Source organism: Schizosaccharomyces pombe (genome assembly GCF_000002945.2).
Source record: "Schizosaccharomyces pombe strain 972h- genome assembly, chromosome: II".
Lineage (NCBI taxonomy): Eukaryota > Fungi > Ascomycota > Schizosaccharomycetes > Schizosaccharomycetales > Schizosaccharomycetaceae > Schizosaccharomyces > Schizosaccharomyces pombe.
In genome coordinates, this window is record NC_003423.3 from 2,202,736 (window position 1) to 2,218,511 (window position 15,776).

A 15,776-nucleotide genomic window follows, 5' to 3' on the forward strand; every position below is an offset into this window, starting at 1 on the left:
CTAATTTGCATCCTTTTTTTTTTTAGATGATCATTTTAGTTTTCGTTTATATAGTGTTTTTTTTTCAATCATCTTAATTTTTTTTGGAATGTGTGCATCTGCTGTAAAACACAGAAATTTGTCTTTGACCTAGTACATATTTTTATGTGTAGCCAAAATTTTTGGATACCTTTGCTCTTTATCAGTCACTTTACTACTACTAACACTGGAAAATGTTCTATTCCTCAGCATCTTACCTACTAGTATTTATAATATTCATCAACGTAGAATGAAAATAACAATATTATTAACATAATTCATCTACATTACAATAGTAAAATATTGAACCAGAAAAGCCAAAAAAAAAAAAGCATATAGAAAAGGAAATCATTTGTACAGAAAAGTCATGAACGAAAAACATGTCATAAATTAAGGACCGTATAGGCTTTATGCATTTAAGTAAAAAAAAAAAAAAAAAGAACAGCATTAAAGTGGTGAAACAAATTAAACAACAAGGGAAATCAAAGCCATCGGAAGAATCATACTTACAATCGTAGAAGCGGAAGCCAGTACGCACAAAACCTGAAAATTCGGAATCTTTTTATAACAATCCTGTATCCAAAGATGAAAAATCAATTCGTGAAGATGATAACGAATGAATAGAACGAGATAAAGGGCGCCGACGGCTATTGCCAGATGCAGTTACTCGGGGTCGTGTGAGTTTATGAGATAAGGGTCGAGGGATGGATTTACCAGATGCCAGCTTGGTGCGATAAACGGTACTGAGTCGTGTTCTGGAAGAGGATTGTTTGCTGACAGAAGGCTTTTCGAGAACCTTTCTTTGTTGATCAGAAGCTTTCAAGGTAGCGGGTGTTGTCAGGTTAGTATCCTTTTCTGTTAACGGGGAGTCACCGTCTACGCTGAGCAGAGGAAATTGTATAGGATCATCATCACTGAACTCCTTGTAAACATGGAAATCTGATGCAGGTGTATTACGAATAGTTACTGAGGTAGCCTTATTCTGCATGCTAGGCCAAGGATCGAGCGTTTCACAATCAATTGCAACGTCGTCAAACCCCAGGGATTGAATGGGGTCCAAATGAACAGGAGGAGGCATATATTCGATATCTTCTTCAAGTTCATTTGGTAAAGGAGTGTCTGTTAAAGAGGAACGACGAGGGCTAGCCGAAAGTCGCTTCGACCGCTCTTGTACGGCTGATCGGGAAATTCCTTGTGAGTTTGGCTCCAAAATAGTAGGGGAATCCATCGAAATATCCATAGGAGACATTTTCTTTGTACTGGGAGCAGAAATAAATTTGGAAATGTTAGTACTCTTACCTCCCAGTACCGTTCTAGGAACCGTTACAGAAGAAGGTGCATTCGACTGCTTTGTAGACCCCAATGGTGCTCTTTTGGAGCCCGCTCCTTTTGTACCATTTCTGTTTGATATGGGAGTTACAGGAAAAGCGTTTTCTTTTCCATATGAAAACATGGTTCTTGGCAACATCGTTGTCTATAGTCCAAGGCTGGTTTATTATTTCACAGGTGACATTCAATTGTGACCTGCACAATTTAAAATAGTAAACAAAGCGATAATTTGAAGAAATATGATCACCTTTTAAATTTTTACTTTTACAAATGCATAATAAATTGTTTTGTTTTGTTTTTGAATTGCTTAATTGGATTGAAGATGATTTATGATATTCAGGTTGCTTTTATCGTCTAGTGTTCAAGATGGAAAACCAGTTCTTCATGAAACAAATAATTTTACATTCCAACTATACTATGTTGTAATCATTCTGAATCATTATCAGAAAAGTTGGAAGTGTATTACAACTGATCATTTCGTATAAACTTGATGTTGAATGAATCTAAGCTTTTAAAGCTAGATCTGTCTGCCAAAATTGATCAGTTATGACTTTAAGTATCCCATTTCGTTATTGAAGCTGAAAATTTACAACCTGTGATAAATAATATAGGAGCTTCAACAACTGTTTTCATAAAAAATCATGAAACACATTAATCATCAGAAAAATTCGAGGTTTACTACAACTTAAATGCGCCTTTTGAATTCTGTATAAACCAGCTACTTCCTTATTTTCAAATAAATTTCATCAAAGAAACTTAGGGGCACAACAAACGTCGCATGTTATTAGAAAGAATTACATACAAACATTCTATCAAACTGATAAAAAAAAAAAAAAAGATACAAAATTAAGAGATCTTTAAATTTTTCTAGATTTGAAAAATCTCTACAAATGAATAAACGAAACTTCAAAATGCTAATTAATACTATTGCTTTTATCTCCAAAACCCGCTACATACTCAAATTATCCAGTTCTATATAACGCATTGTAATATATCTATGCTGCTTATTGAATACTTTTTTTCATAACTTCATACGATCTCTTACCACCCACATGGTATCGATTCCCAACAATATTGTAAGCAACAGCTACGACTGTTTCAACCAATACGAAAGGAAATTGATCGGTACTCTTATTCTTTAATATATTAGGATCATGCGTAATTTATGCTTCCCTCTATATCAATATTTTAATAGTTGCATTTCAGATAAAATGAGCGAATTCGTAAAAATTCTAATCGTAAACTCCTCTTAGTAAAGTAAAAAAGTCCAAATATAAGAGAATATGCTAACTTTTGTTAACAAAAGACTACTTCTCGATATTTAGGATTAAGGTATCTTTCCACCTTTGTGGCACTTGAACCTTCCATCCACCACTCACTAGGCTGCTATATCGGTTTGCAATAAAAGGCAGCAAAGTGGATTAATTTTCGCGTAATAGCGTTGAGATTTATTTATTCAATAGGAAAGAAAATGTTTCTATCAAGAAAAATCACAAAAAATGCCCGCACAATAGTTCAATGCCAGCGGTTTTTCCAAACGTCTATATTCTCTCAAAATGCAGCACCTCAATCGCCAATCAAGGTGTTCATGGATACATTTAGAGCAGAATTAAAGAAGAGCCAGGAATTACAGGACAGTGTCAAAGCATTGCAAGATAGTTCAGGATCATTAAGTGAAAGCGACACTTTCAAAAAAGCGAGAGATGCTTACGAAAAAGCGCGCTCGGGAACTACTGCAGCTTCATCTTTCACAGGAAAAACTGTTGGCAAAGCTGGTGCCAAGATTGGCTCATATGCCCAAAAAGCTTGGGAAAGTGCTCCTGTACAATTATCAAAAAAGGTCATTTCAAGCACCGCTAATACTGTAGCTACTGGTGTTGACACTGCCACAAAACCCGTACGTGAAACTGCATTTTATAAAACAATTAAGCAAACAATGTCTGATGGTAGCACCTCTTCACGTTATGGATTTTATGCTGACAAGGAACAACGTAAAAAATTGCGTGAAGAATTTGAACGTCGAAACAGAATGTTTGCTAGCTCGGCAAGGATTCAGCCTAACGAAGACGTCCAAAGCGTCGTCGTACATAGCAACCCGTCGTGGAAGAATAAGGTTGAGCAAATAAAAAACGAATCGCGTTTAGTTCGTAAAATTCAAGAGCTTAAAAAAAGTTATCAGGAGTCTGAACATCCTATTGTCTCCTCCATTCGTGACATGGCCGACAGTATTAGTGGCGTTTGGTCTCGAATGTTTTCAGAAACTGAAGCATCGCAGGTTATGCGACGCTTTAAAGAGATTGACCCATCCTTTAATACCGAGCATTTCCTTCAATATTTAAGAGAATATATTGTCCCGGAAGTTACCGAGGCATATGTTAAAGGAGACAAAGAAGTGTTGAAGACTTGGCTTTCGGAAGCCCCCTTTTCCGTATATGAAACTACTACCAAGGAATATGCGAAACATGGAGTTGTTAGTGTTGGTAAAATCCTTGACATTCGTGGCGTCGACATCATGTCTCAAAGACTTTTACAGCCAAATGATATTCCCGTTTTTATCGTCACTTTTCGTACTCAAGAGGTCCATATGTTTAAAGATGCTAGCAGTGGCGAATTAGTTGCAGGAAAGGATGATCGTATTCAACAATGTACTTATGCTTCTGTCTTTACACGTGTAGAAGACGAGCTTGATAATCCGGAGACAAGAGGTTGGCGTATCGTTGATTTCGCACGTGCACGAGCCGTTGATTATTTCTAAATGCGAAAATATTCCAAACATTTGTCTTTCTATCGGCTTCTAATTTTAACATGTAAACATTTTTTTTGGAATCAGATTTTTTCTTCCTGCATAGCATATTTCGTTTGGGTTATATTTCTCTGTCACTCATATGATTAATTACTATTTAATATTTCAAAAGTTTTGTCAAGTTTGGAAATAACTCTTGGATTTCCTGGACTATGTCCACCATCATCTACTTAAGAAGACCGCTGATATTCCCTAATGATCGATCTTCTTTTTTTTTTTGTTTCTTTTTGATGACAAGTCTAAGCTTGTCATTCTTTTTTTTATCACATTTTTCGTTTGTCTACTTTGAAAAGTCTTTAATGTAGTAGAAGATTTTATTAATTTAAAATCTTTTATTTAACTCGGGTTTTGCGGGATGGGTTTAAGAATTGAGGTTTTGCTATCTTTTTCTTAAAGGATACGCGTGTTTAATACTTTTTCAACAATCGTATTTTAGGACGCGTGCATTTTTTAGCTCAATATCATAATCACTTTAACATGTTTTATAATATTTCCAATAGTTTTGGATTAAATAGTGCAAGAAATATTTTAAATTGGGAAAAATTTGGAACATTTATATTAACAAATAGATGTAGAGAATTTGACCTTTCATAAATTAATAAACGGTTGGTTTTAAAATTAAAATGGATACTTGTTGCTTGATATCCGACTCATTATCCCTTTTTAAACCTTTAATTAAGTAAATCTCAATCCTTTTGTTTGTATATTATAATCTCCTAAAATTGAGGCATAGGTTGCCATGACTACTGGTTTTTGGTGGTAGCACTGTTGTAACCTGTGGAGGTACATATACTCAACTTCCTCCTATATCAGATTTGTTTAGACAGGATTTAACAATCTTAAACAATGACTTCTGCGACAACTACTGAAGCTACCGCTAAAGATTTACAGGAGAAGCTTTCGCTGAAAGAGAACGACGTGGTTGAAGATGATGGAAAAGTAGAGGAAAATGATGCCGCTGAAGAAGGAGCCAGCAATGGAGAAAAGAAGAAAAAAAAGAAAAAAAAGTCTTCTAAAAAGAAAAAGACCCCTCAAGAACAAACCAATCCTCCAACTGTCGGATTGTCCAAGATCTTTGTCAATAAGAAATATCCCGTTGGTGAAGTTTGTGATTATGCTGAAGACAATCTGTGGCGTACAACTGACGAAGAGAAGCGCGCTTTGGACCGACAAAATTTTGATCAGTATAATGATTTGCGTCGTGCTGCTGAAGTACATCGCCAAGCTCGTCAGTACGCTCAATCCGTTATTAAGCCCGGCATGTCTATGATGGACGTTGTCAACACGATAGAAAACACTACACGGGCTTTGGTCGAAGAGGATGGATTGAAATCAGGTATTGGTTTCCCCACAGGTGTTAGTTTAAATCATTGTGCCGCCCATTATACTCCCAACGCTGGTGATACCACCATACTTAAGGAAAAAGATGTTATGAAAGTCGATATTGGTGTTCATGTGAACGGCAGGATTGTTGATTCTGCTTTTACCATGTCTTTCGATCCCCAGTACGACAACCTTTTGGCCGCAGTCAAGGCTGCTACTAATAAGGGTATTGAAGAAGCCGGAATTGATGCACGCTTGAACGAGATTGGTGAAGCCATTCAGGAAGTCATGGAAAGTTATGAAGTGGAAATTAACGGAAAAACACATCAAGTAAAGTCTATCCGTAATTTGTGCGGTCACAATTTGGATCCTTATATCATTCATGGTGGTAAGAGTGTTCCCATCGTCAAGGGCGGTGAAGAAATTAAAATGGAGGAAGGTGAGATTTTTGCTATTGAGACTTTTGGTAGTACCGGACGTGGTGTTGTCCACGAAGATATGGAATGCTCTCATTATGCCAAAATTCCTGATGCTGGCCATATCCCTCTTCGTCTTCCCCGTGCCAAGGCTCTGCTTAACACTATTACTCAAAATTTTGGTACCCTTCCTTTCTGTCGTAGATACTTGGACAGAATTGGCGAATCTAAGTATTTGTTGGCTTTAAATAACTTGGTTTCTGCAGGTATCGTTCAAGATTACCCACCTTTATGTGATATTAGAGGAAGTTACACTGCTCAATTCGAGCATACTATCATTCTTCACCCTACACAGAAGGAAGTTGTATCACGTGGTGATGATTATTAAAAAAATTTTTTTTGTGCTGGACAAATGGTAATTAATCAGTAAAACAGCAACCATTTGCTTGCATTAATATTTTAAATCTTTTATTTTTTATTTTTGATGCGTCCTAATTTTAAAAGAGCTCTTATTTTCGTATTTTTTGATGTTTTTATCGCTCCTTTCCTTGTTGTTTGATTGATTGATCAAGGAGTCCTAAATCCCTTTCAAATCATGTACACATTTTCCCCCTTGTTCACTAAGTCTATAGGTAATTATGATAGTTAAGCAAAATTTGTTTTTGTATTGTAATTCCATGGGCATTTCTCGTATTTCCATACTATTGAGCTATTCGATGAACGGAATGGTGAGCCAACATATCAAGCTCTTTAATACATAAAAAAAGTTACAATTTCATTATTATTTAACCAATTGCGAAACATCAGGGGAGTATGTTTATTGTATGATTTTAGTAGTTTCTATATTGCATGCATAATAGTTATTTACAAGCTTCAAACAGAAAAACCTTCATTTTATGGATACTTTGTAATTGTAAAAAGGTATAGCTTGTTTATTTATAACGAACAATAGGAGTATTATTCTGCTAACTCATAGTATTTTGGAGATACTCTCGTAGTTCATGACTATAGAATTACATTTCAGAGGCTAGCTATTTAGTAGTAAAAAAAGGGGTAAATTTTATCTTATTATAATTTTTTAACAGCCATGAGATTTTCTAAAGTCCACTATTGAAAATCGATCCAATTTTCTCTAATCAGTGCAAGATCAGTATACTCCAGATCTCCGACATCTTGAATACTGTGTCGGTTGAATTTTTTTTTTTTTTATGAAACGGAAGGATGAAAGAAAAATAAATAAATCCATGAAAATGCTTAATATTTAAATGCCTGTTTAAAAGTATATCTTTTGGTAAAGACTTGCTTAAAATTGAATGCCTACAGCCTTCAGACTTATGATTTTTTTGTTACACGCACAAAAGAAAATAAAACATGTTTTTATAAAATCAACTAAATTGTAATATAATATGCGCTATCAAACGTATCTAAAGTTGTAAGTTTGAATAACCGAAAAATTTCCCAAAGCGTTGAGTTCACACTACCCTAGTAACAACATTCTGCGCTTAACCACCATGTTCGCAAGAAGATGCGGCCGTTTGGTATGCACTTAAAAAACATAATATGTGCTAAGAAAATAAGCTAACTAAACAAATCATATTAGGCCAATCGCTTTGTTCGATTGAAATCAACCTCTGCCACTTCTCCCATCACATACAAGGCGTTGCATGCGAATTCCCCCTTGCCTCGTTGTAGGATCATTGAGCCTCCTAGGGCTACTGTTCCAGAGGCTGTTTCTAATGTAAGTTATTGAAGAAGTTTTCAATGAATACGTACTGTCAGTATACATGTGAGCGAAGTCAGTTGTAAAATAAGGCGGAAATGGAAGCGGATTATGTGATAATATCATGTTATTAAGGAATTTAAATTTGAATAGGAGATAAAGATTAATATGATTTTTTGTAATTTTTTTGGGCATCTTTGTGGATTTTCTTTGGAGATACGTTTTAATGAATGTGATGCTGAGTTAAGTAGCTTATGAGCTGCTGCTTAAACACTCGTTCATGATTATTCGATCATTAGTCTTTACTGTCTGGATTCCTTCTTAGCAAATTGTTTCCATTCTTATTTACACTGATTATTTCGTTGCTGATCGTGGTATGATCTGTATTCTGTTTATCCGCTACCTTCAAAATCGGGTCCTTTTAACTTTGGTCACAATCATATGAAACCTTGACTAACGGTTATTAGATTATAATGTCAACCCCCTTCAACCGTGTGCAAAGACCCAAACGCCATGTCTTCAATTGCTTAGTACAGAATGAGCCTGGTGTTTTATCCCGTCTTTCTGGTATTTTGGCCGCTCGTGGATTTAACATTGATTCCTTGGTTGTTTGCGCAACTGAGGTAGAGAATCTTTCTAGGATGACGATTGTTCTTCGAGGGTATGTAAAGTAATTGATCCAATTATAATTGTCACTGACCTTTTTTACTTTCCTTCTAATTTTTATTAACATTTTTTTAGAGCTGATGAAGTCGTTGAGCAGGCAAAACGTCAGATTGAAGATATCGTATCTGTTTGGGCAGTCTTGGATTACACCGGTACCAGCATGGTCGAGCGTGAGCTTCTTCTTGCAAAAGTTTCGCTTTTGGGCCCTGATCACTTCCAAGAGCATTTTGAGAGAAGTGAGAAAGTTGCCGAGTCTACCAATGCTAAAGCTAAAAGTGATGGTGAGGGTGTCATGAATGCGAATGCTGCTTTACAACTTCGTGCCAGTCAATTGGCTGCTATCAATCAACTTACTACTCTCTTTCATGGTCGTGTAGCTGATATTTCTACGGAGACTATTATTCTTGAGTTGACTGCTACTCCTGATCGTGTTGATAACTTTCTTTCTTTGTTGCGTCCCTATGGTGTCTTGGAAGCATGCCGTACTGGTACATCTGCGATGACTCGCGCACCCCATTCTAACGAAGTTACTGAAGAAGCTGAGGACGATGTTGAAGTTGAAGAGGTTTTCCTTCCTCCTGGATAAACCAAAAAAAAATCGCATTCTTCGCTTCTACTTTGATGCTTTAAGCATTTTTTCCCATTGTACAAATATATTCACTTTGTGTTTTGTACATCCAAAGAGCGGTTGTACTTTTTGCGTAAAAATTTTAGTTATTTTTTTGAGATTTTTGTATAGGAATCTACGAATATACATCGAAATTTATTTGGTTAGATGAAATTTGTTGCTATGTTGTCTTTATTTAAACAGCTGTAGGTAACATATAAACGATAACATTGTTTTGCATTACTTTTTATTATTAAAAAAGACTATGATTTCATCCTTTTTATAAAAGTCATTAGCTTGTTGAATAGCTTGATTTCAGTGTAATTACACTGTTGGCATGGATGGTATTTTAAGGTGTTAAGATAGCTGGCTAACTTAACACCGTTGGATTTCGTAAATATTTTAGACAGAGCCTTTGATTGCCTCTCTTCTGTAGATGGCATTTAATAAGGATGAATAACTCCATGTCAAATCTCTTGCACCTTTTTGGTGACCATCGTCACGCGAAAATTGTTCAGACATTGAACCATTTGGATGTTGGAACTCAGCAACAGCTTTTAAAAAGTTATCAGCATATGTGTGCATGTTTTTCCTGATAACGGACCAGTTGTATGGATCTCCAAACTCAGCAAATTTCATAAAGAAATGGATGTTATATTCAGTCAATTCTGGTAAACCTTTATTATCGTAGTATGCGATTGCTTTGTAGATAATCTCGGCAGCGCTGCTTGTGCAAATGAACCAAGGGTTACCAATAGACTTAGAGACACCATCGTATACATCCTCGGGATAGCGTCCCATTGCTTGCTTCCATCCCTGATTGACGGGATAATCTCTGGTCATGGTTTCTTGCAACTTCAACAAGGTTGGAAGGATGTGCATATCAAACTCATTTGAGTAAAGGCTTGCAAGCAAAGTGGAGCAATCAAGTCCTGAGCGATCGACTCTGCCTTTATAACCCTTAATAACACCCATTCCAGGATCCCAGAACTCTCCCAGTTTTAGATCAATAGGCTCGATCGTGCGTTGGTAGAGTGCGGCTTGGTCAGGTGCTCCAATTCTCTTTGCAAAAGCTGTACCATCTTGCATGGCACGCTTCTGAACGGCTAGAGTAAAGTAATGAACGTCCTTAATTTCTTCCCAAAGATCAAAGCTTGCCTCTGTCCAGTGATTTGCAGTATAATCCAAGTCGGCTAATACAGCCTCAATCCAGACAGTAACTTCATGGACCTCTTTACCATTTTCAAATAAATAATTCATGTATTTGATAAATGCAATAGCCCGAAGAGCAGGGGAATCATTCTGGGGACGTCCCCAATCTCCGTCATAGCTTGTCCCATCAACATTAAATTTAGGCTCACCAAGACCTCCGGCGTAAAAGTCTCCACTTGGGTTCGGGACCTTTTGGAGCCTGACCATTTCATCCATATATTTGACGATAATCGGCTCAAGTCCTTTGTCCCCTTCAAAGAAACGATCTAAAATAGTCATGATCGTCAATGCACTATCACGAACCCATTGATAATAGTAATCAGGGGAATCAGTTGAAGGGGAAGCAATAATACATCCAGGATTAATATCCTTAGCATGCATACCGCTGTCACCGATATTGTTCAGCATATGTCCCATAGCAATACCCTTTTGCTGATCCGTCCATTCATCCATAGAAGCTTCCTTGCTTCTTTTATTAGGGGAAAGTAAGCTTTCTGCAGATACGACCCCCCCAAGGAGTAAGAATAACCAGTATGTACGCATGTTGGAATTTAAAAGTATTGTAAAATTGGGTAGACTATACAAATATTGATGGCAATCGTGTTTAATTATATAGGCAAACGAATAAAAATATGCGCTTTAGTTAAAATTTAACTGGAATATTTGCTCTATATATGTCTTTTGCTTTGTTTATTAGTAAACAAAAACAGAGGGAATTACCATCAAAATCGATCATCATGCTGCGACACGAATGGACAAAACTAGACTATATAAGTTAGTAAATAAACAGAGTAAATGAATGTGATTGATCCTTTTTGGCTTATACTGAAAATTTGGCGAAGCAAGGATTACCAAAGAAAATGTATTTATTGTTTGTTTATTTTCAACACTTGCTTATAAAGTTTGATTCTATAGTATTCAGATCTATGATAATATGGAAGTGTGCATTCACCAATTACTTAAATAGCGACAAAATTTGTTGAATTGGAAAAAATCGACAGCACAGCTTTTAATATCAAATACGCTACTGAGTCTGAGTATAAGCAACAAGTGTGATCTTTTTAAATAATCATCGTTAAAAAGCACAAAATATAACTGTGATAATGGACAAGATGTCGCTGTCAAATTCTGAAGCAACGTTTCAGTTACTCCAGCAATCATTAAAACACATCTCTTTGTTGTAAAGGAGAATTATTGTATTATGCTCTTCGCCCTATTATTTATTCATTAATAAGAAAAATACTCAGAGAGCATCGTTCACTCACGATTGTCAAGACATTAAGATCTATTGTTCTTCCACAATCAACGCAAATAGAAATCTTGTATCCACCTCATATTTTAAAAATAAAAAATCTCTAAAAGATATGCAAGAAAATCAAATTTTATTTAATGGAATTTTTTTTAGTCTTAATTGAGTTGTAATATTTACAAACCTTTAAAATGTAAACAAAGGAGTTACCGATACCATCGATATGCGTTATCGTATATAAAGTACTCTAACGTTTTTTGTTAATGTATCTACTGCTCTCGTCATCACCAATATCGATTCAGCCTTGGATATCGTCTATCATCCGCAAAACAGTAGACTGCTAGTCCTGTTACTGAAAAATGGCTACCTCTCAAGTTTTACACATTCTTCCTAAACCCTCTTACGAACACGCGTTCAATAGTCAAAGAACAGGTACAGTATAGGACCTAAATAAGTAGATTTTAACAAATTTGATATAGAGTTTGTCACCACAACTGCTACGAACCAAGTTGAACTTTACGAGCAAGATGGAAATGGGTGGAAGCATGCCCGAACATTTAGCGATCACGATAAGATTGTAACTTGTGTCGATTGGGCTCCGAAATCCAATCGAATCGTAACTTGCTCTCAAGACCGTAATGCCTATGTTTATGAGAAACGTCCTGATGGGACTTGGAAGCAGACCCTCGTCTTACTTCGTTTGAATCGTGCCGCTACGTTTGTTCGTTGGTCGCCTAACGAGGACAAGTTTGCTGTTGGTAGTGGTGCTCGTGTCATTTCTGTTTGCTACTTTGAACAAGAAAATGACTGGTGGGTCAGCAAACATCTGAAACGTCCGCTTCGTAGTACCATTTTGTCTTTGGACTGGCATCCTAATAACGTTTTATTAGCTGCCGGCTGTGCAGACCGTAAGGCATACGTTTTATCTGCTTATGTTCGTGATGTCGATGCCAAACCAGAAGCCAGCGTTTGGGGTTCACGTTTACCTTTCAACACTGTTTGCGCTGAATACCCATCTGGTGGTTGGGTTCACGCCGTTGGATTTTCACCTTCGGGTAATGCCTTAGCGTATGCTGGCCATGATTCTTCTGTTACGATTGCATATCCCAGTGCTCCCGAGCAACCCCCACGAGCTCTAATTACTGTCAAATTATCTCAATTGCCTTTGCGTTCTCTTCTTTGGGCGAATGAGAGTGCCATTGTGGCTGCTGGCTATAACTATTCTCCTATTCTTTTGCAAGGCAATGAGTCCGGTTGGGCCCATACTCGCGATTTGGATGCCGGAACTTCCAAGACCTCATTCACTCACACAGGAAATACTGGTGAAGGTAGAGAGGAAGAGGGTCCTGTTTCATTTACTGCTCTTCGTAGCACATTCCGTAACATGGATTTGAAGGGCTCCAGCCAGTCTATTTCGTCTTTACCAACCGTTCATCAAAATATGATTGCAACCCTTCGACCTTACGCTGGGACTCCTGGCAATATTACTGCGTTTACCTCCAGCGGTACCGACGGACGTGTTGTTTTGTGGACTCTTTAGAAAAGATATCGGCAAATGAATCTTATCAAATCAATTATCGAATTTCCGTAGATGTTAATCTCATAGAATAAAAGAATTGAACAAGCTTTAGCTAGATATAGTAACTGTTATTCCGCAGCTTATATGATTACTATGTCGTCTTATAAATTTTTGTCAATCATATTCAGTTTTGTGTATATATTTTTTCTTAGAGACCCCAAAATTGAGAAGTGCTTTTGCTACGTAAGTTTACTTATACCACCACTTGAGACTGAACCACGGGTATGCGTTCTTACGAATAATCATTAGATATAACTTAGATTAAAGTGTTTATTAATTGTATAGTTAGTAAAATTAGTAAAGATCAACCTGAAAAGTTTAAACACCAAGTTGGATAAATAATATTGTTCAAATTTATGTAATCCAAACAACGAAATTGAAAGGATGTTCTAATTTGATCCTTTCGGCAAAATTTGAAAACCGTAACGCGTGAAATAAAAATATAATGAATAGAAAAAAAGAATGAGAAAGAAATGATAGTACTATCTTCTGTCAAAAAATCGTTTTAAGGTACCAATGTCTCCAACAGCTGTAATGACATCCATTTCTGGAACAAGCAAACTAATGATTCGGTCCTGAGGCTTTCCGTTACGCTGCTTCGTGCGCAAACGAATGATTGCAAGAGTTTCTAAAGAATTCGCGACATCGCAAAATTCCGAACTTGTTAATGGATAAATCAAACGATCTCGAAGACACAAAGAACTGTATTTTTCAAATACATCGGCAACACTCAATGAGGTTTTTTCACAAACAACAAGCGTACAAAGGATGGCTTTCTGTTGAAGACCAAGGTTTTTTAAACGAGCACTAGCAGATTGGCTCATAGCAGATGTCGCTCGGACAACATGAGCAATTGATGCTCTTGGTATATCAACAGAAGATAATGTGTTGTCATGTTGAGCTTTCCATTCTCTTTCCGCAAGTTCAATTGCATGCCTACATATGTCTAATGCTTTTCTCAAGTCACCACTTGAAGCTGCAACTTTCCGGGCACATAATTCAATTGCAGCAGGATGTATAAAAGGTGTTTCATCAGCATGCTGAGATACAACATTTATACTATCATCGCTTACTTCAGAGATTGATTTAATAGGAGTAAAAGGATTGTTTTTTTCTGATGTGGTAGCGGCGGTTTTCAAACGCGCTTTTATAATTGTTGAGATTTCTTGAGCAGTATAAGGCGTAAAAGAGAGTAATTTGGGAGTAATATGCTTTGTTCGTAAACGAGGGAGAAATCGATCTGTCATGTCTAAGGCATTTGCAATGCCTACCAAAATTAATCTCGAAGTCGGTCGAGAGGGCCATTCAAAAAGCGTGTACAGAACCTGCTGTTCGCGAGCAATCAAGTGATCCATTTCATCTAAAACAATAATGACTGGGTTATATAATTCATTGGCGGACTGGGTGAAATGCGACTCTAGTTCACATTGGAAATTGATGTGATGATCTTCATTTTCTAAAATTTCCTCTTTAACAATTTTAGAGTGAATTTTTTCAAAAATTGCTTTTGGTTCATTAATAGTCATACAATTAATGTAACAAACATTAACTTTGGGATAATCGCTCACTACATGATCCAGCACGTTGTGAAGCAGAACGGTCTTTCCTGTGCCAGGGGCACCACTTACGTACAATGCACCTCCAGCATTAGCATCAAGATGTTGACGAAAGAAAGATTCCACAATTGACTTCTCATTTTCACGACCCACGACTCCTGCTGAACGATATGATTTACGTAAACTCAATTTGGCAGTAGAATTATAGGACGGAGTGGAGGGTGTCGAAGGAGTGGGAGGAAAAAGTTGACGGTGAGGTGTCGATTGCAAAAGGCGAGTAGCAAATGGAACAGGATTACATGTACGATTTAATGATTTGGGTGTAACAATTTGAATGGTCCTTTTGGGGGTTTTAGGAGTTTGAGGTGTTGTGGGTAATTTAGGTTTCTTATTCTCCTTTAACTGAGCAGGAAAATTAGGATAAAGGTCAGTTTTCTCCTCTTGCAGTTCTCCTAGTTCATATTTTATTCTTTTTGTGGGTGTTTGGAAATGTGAGCTAGCCAGCGTACGTTTTCTGCTGGGTGTAGTCGGAATCTCTATTGAAAAGGAAGGTGAATGCTCCCTTTGATTAGTTTTGTTAGTACAGTCAATCAAGGCTGCAGAATCTATAAAACGATTGCATCTTCGAGGTGTATGACAACCTATTGGAGTTTCACACATATCGATACTTTATAGTAACCCCGTTTACTAATTATGTTATTTACCAATAGACAAGTCAGGTAAATTTGATAAAAGGGCTACTAAGTAATATTAACTTCGTGCTTGGTGTTTAAGTTTTGTTTAAGAGCAGATATGTCTTTTATAAATATACGCGACGCGACACGTAAACGCGAAATCTAATTAATCACGAAGAGTAAATGAGATGTCGCGTTCAACTCTACGTGTCGTGTCGCGTTCTACGCGCGAACCTTTTTACTCTATAAGTTTATATTCAGGTAATGATATTATTTTATAACGACTCATCCTCAAAGATATGAAATGCCTTCTCATATTCCAATTTAGTTACGACGTTAGTAAAATTAAAGTAAAAGACCCTAAATTCTTTTAATAAATTAGAAAATCTTTTTTCAATTATCCCTAAAGATAACAGAGGTCCCACGAACGAATTTTTGATGGACCATACCATCTTTGGTGCTAATGGCCAATAAAGCAAACAGCATTTCGATTAAAGAAAAGTAAACCTCTTACAATGTTCACTAAAATTGAATTTCATAGCAAAGTTTCCTCTAGTTTAGAATGCAAGTGAACACTTTAAGCTAGTTTAACAAAAGGAAGATGAGAATTTTGGTAATTATCCA

At 36.7% G+C, this 15,776-nt stretch overlaps 7 protein-coding genes and 12 long non-coding RNA genes across 19 annotated transcripts; 11 read left to right on the top strand and 8 right to left on the bottom strand.

The window, feature by feature from the left end:
- The first annotated feature begins 23 nt into the window (after window positions 1-23).
- On the top strand, window positions 24-1,522 carry SPOM_SPNCRNA.5536. Its single transcript, NR_194890.1, has one exon. It is a non-coding gene; the product is annotated as a non-coding RNA (long non-coding RNA).
- On the bottom strand, window positions 265-1,481 carry cut2 (securin cut2). Its single transcript, NM_001021811.4, has one exon. It carries the CDS (start codon window positions 1,469-1,471, stop codon window positions 581-583), a length of 891 nt encoding a protein of 296 aa, NP_595904.3. The 5' UTR covers window positions 1,472-1,481; the 3' UTR covers window positions 265-580.
- A 135-nt stretch (window positions 1,523-1,657) lies between the features above and the next one.
- SPOM_SPNCRNA.5537 lies at window positions 1,658-2,522 on the top strand. Its single transcript, NR_194891.1, has one exon. It is a non-coding gene; the product is annotated as a non-coding RNA (long non-coding RNA).
- Window positions 2,106-2,560, bottom strand: prl68. The gene has a single exon (NR_151046.1). It is a non-coding gene; the product is annotated as a non-coding RNA, poly(A)-bearing (long non-coding RNA).
- Window positions 2,561-2,727: 167 nt separating this feature from the next.
- tim44 (TIM23 translocase complex subunit Tim44) lies at window positions 2,728-4,638 on the top strand. Its single transcript, NM_001021813.3, has one exon. It carries the CDS (start codon window positions 2,819-2,821, stop codon window positions 4,100-4,102), a length of 1,284 nt encoding a protein of 427 aa, NP_595905.1. The 5' UTR covers window positions 2,728-2,818; the 3' UTR covers window positions 4,103-4,638.
- A 307-nt stretch (window positions 4,639-4,945) lies between these two features.
- On the top strand, window positions 4,946-6,701 carry fma2 (methionine aminopeptidase Fma2). The gene has a single exon (NM_001021814.3). It carries the CDS (start codon window positions 4,997-4,999, stop codon window positions 6,275-6,277), a length of 1,281 nt encoding a protein of 426 aa, NP_595906.1. The 5' UTR covers window positions 4,946-4,996; the 3' UTR covers window positions 6,278-6,701.
- On the bottom strand, window positions 5,287-5,898 carry SPOM_SPNCRNA.5538. Its single transcript, NR_194892.1, has one exon. It is a non-coding gene; the product is annotated as a non-coding RNA (long non-coding RNA).
- On the bottom strand, window positions 6,398-6,634 carry SPOM_SPNCRNA.5539. The gene has a single exon (NR_194893.1). It is a non-coding gene; the product is annotated as a non-coding RNA (long non-coding RNA).
- Window positions 6,702-6,845: 144 nt separating the features above from the next.
- On the bottom strand, window positions 6,846-7,398 carry SPOM_SPNCRNA.5540. The gene has a single exon (NR_194894.1). It is a non-coding gene; the product is annotated as a non-coding RNA (long non-coding RNA).
- SPOM_SPNCRNA.5541 lies at window positions 7,002-7,262 on the top strand. Its single transcript, NR_194895.1, has one exon. It is a non-coding gene; the product is annotated as a non-coding RNA (long non-coding RNA).
- Window positions 7,388-9,183, top strand: ilv6 (acetolactate synthase regulatory subunit Ilv6). The gene is made up of 4 exons (NM_001021815.3): window positions 7,388-7,427; window positions 7,490-7,627; window positions 8,077-8,270; window positions 8,351-9,183. Exons 1-4 carry the CDS (start codon window positions 7,401-7,403, stop codon window positions 8,859-8,861), a joined length of 870 nt encoding a protein of 289 aa, NP_595907.1. The 5' UTR covers window positions 7,388-7,400; the 3' UTR covers window positions 8,862-9,183.
- meu17 (glucan-alpha-1,4-glucosidase) lies at window positions 9,063-10,637 on the bottom strand (the record flags this gene model as incomplete). Its single annotated transcript, NM_001021816.3, has 1 exon — window positions 9,063-10,637. One exon carries the CDS (start codon window positions 10,635-10,637, stop codon window positions 9,285-9,287), a length of 1,353 nt encoding a protein of 450 aa, NP_595908.1. The 3' UTR covers window positions 9,063-9,284.
- SPOM_SPNCRNA.1494 lies at window positions 9,134-10,960 on the top strand. The gene has a single exon (NR_150381.1). It is a non-coding gene; the product is annotated as a non-coding RNA, possible alternative UTR (long non-coding RNA).
- Window positions 10,961-11,017: 57 nt separating this feature from the next.
- On the top strand, window positions 11,018-11,441 carry SPOM_SPNCRNA.5542. The gene has a single exon (NR_194896.1). It is a non-coding gene; the product is annotated as a non-coding RNA (long non-coding RNA).
- On the bottom strand, window positions 11,380-12,871 carry SPOM_SPNCRNA.5543. The gene has a single exon (NR_194897.1). It is a non-coding gene; the product is annotated as a non-coding RNA (long non-coding RNA).
- arc1 (ARP2/3 actin-organizing complex WD repeat subunit Sop2) lies at window positions 11,663-13,082 on the top strand. The gene is made up of 2 exons (NM_001021817.3): window positions 11,663-11,775; window positions 11,823-13,082. Exons 1-2 carry the CDS (start codon window positions 11,703-11,705, stop codon window positions 12,881-12,883), a joined length of 1,134 nt encoding a protein of 377 aa, NP_595909.1. The 5' UTR covers window positions 11,663-11,702; the 3' UTR covers window positions 12,884-13,082.
- Window positions 13,083-13,219: 137 nt separating this feature from the next.
- cdc18 (MCM loader) lies at window positions 13,220-15,249 on the bottom strand. Its single transcript, NM_001021818.3, has one exon. The coding sequence runs from the start codon at window positions 15,136-15,138 to the stop codon at window positions 13,405-13,407; it is 1,734 nt and encodes a 577-aa protein (NP_595910.1). The 5' UTR covers window positions 15,139-15,249; the 3' UTR covers window positions 13,220-13,404.
- On the top strand, window positions 13,358-14,340 carry SPOM_SPNCRNA.5544. The gene has a single exon (NR_194898.1). It is a non-coding gene; the product is annotated as a non-coding RNA (long non-coding RNA).
- SPOM_SPNCRNA.1495 lies at window positions 14,526-15,359 on the top strand. The gene has a single exon (NR_150382.1). It is a non-coding gene; the product is annotated as a non-coding RNA (long non-coding RNA).
- Window positions 15,360-15,776: the final 417 nt, after the last annotated feature.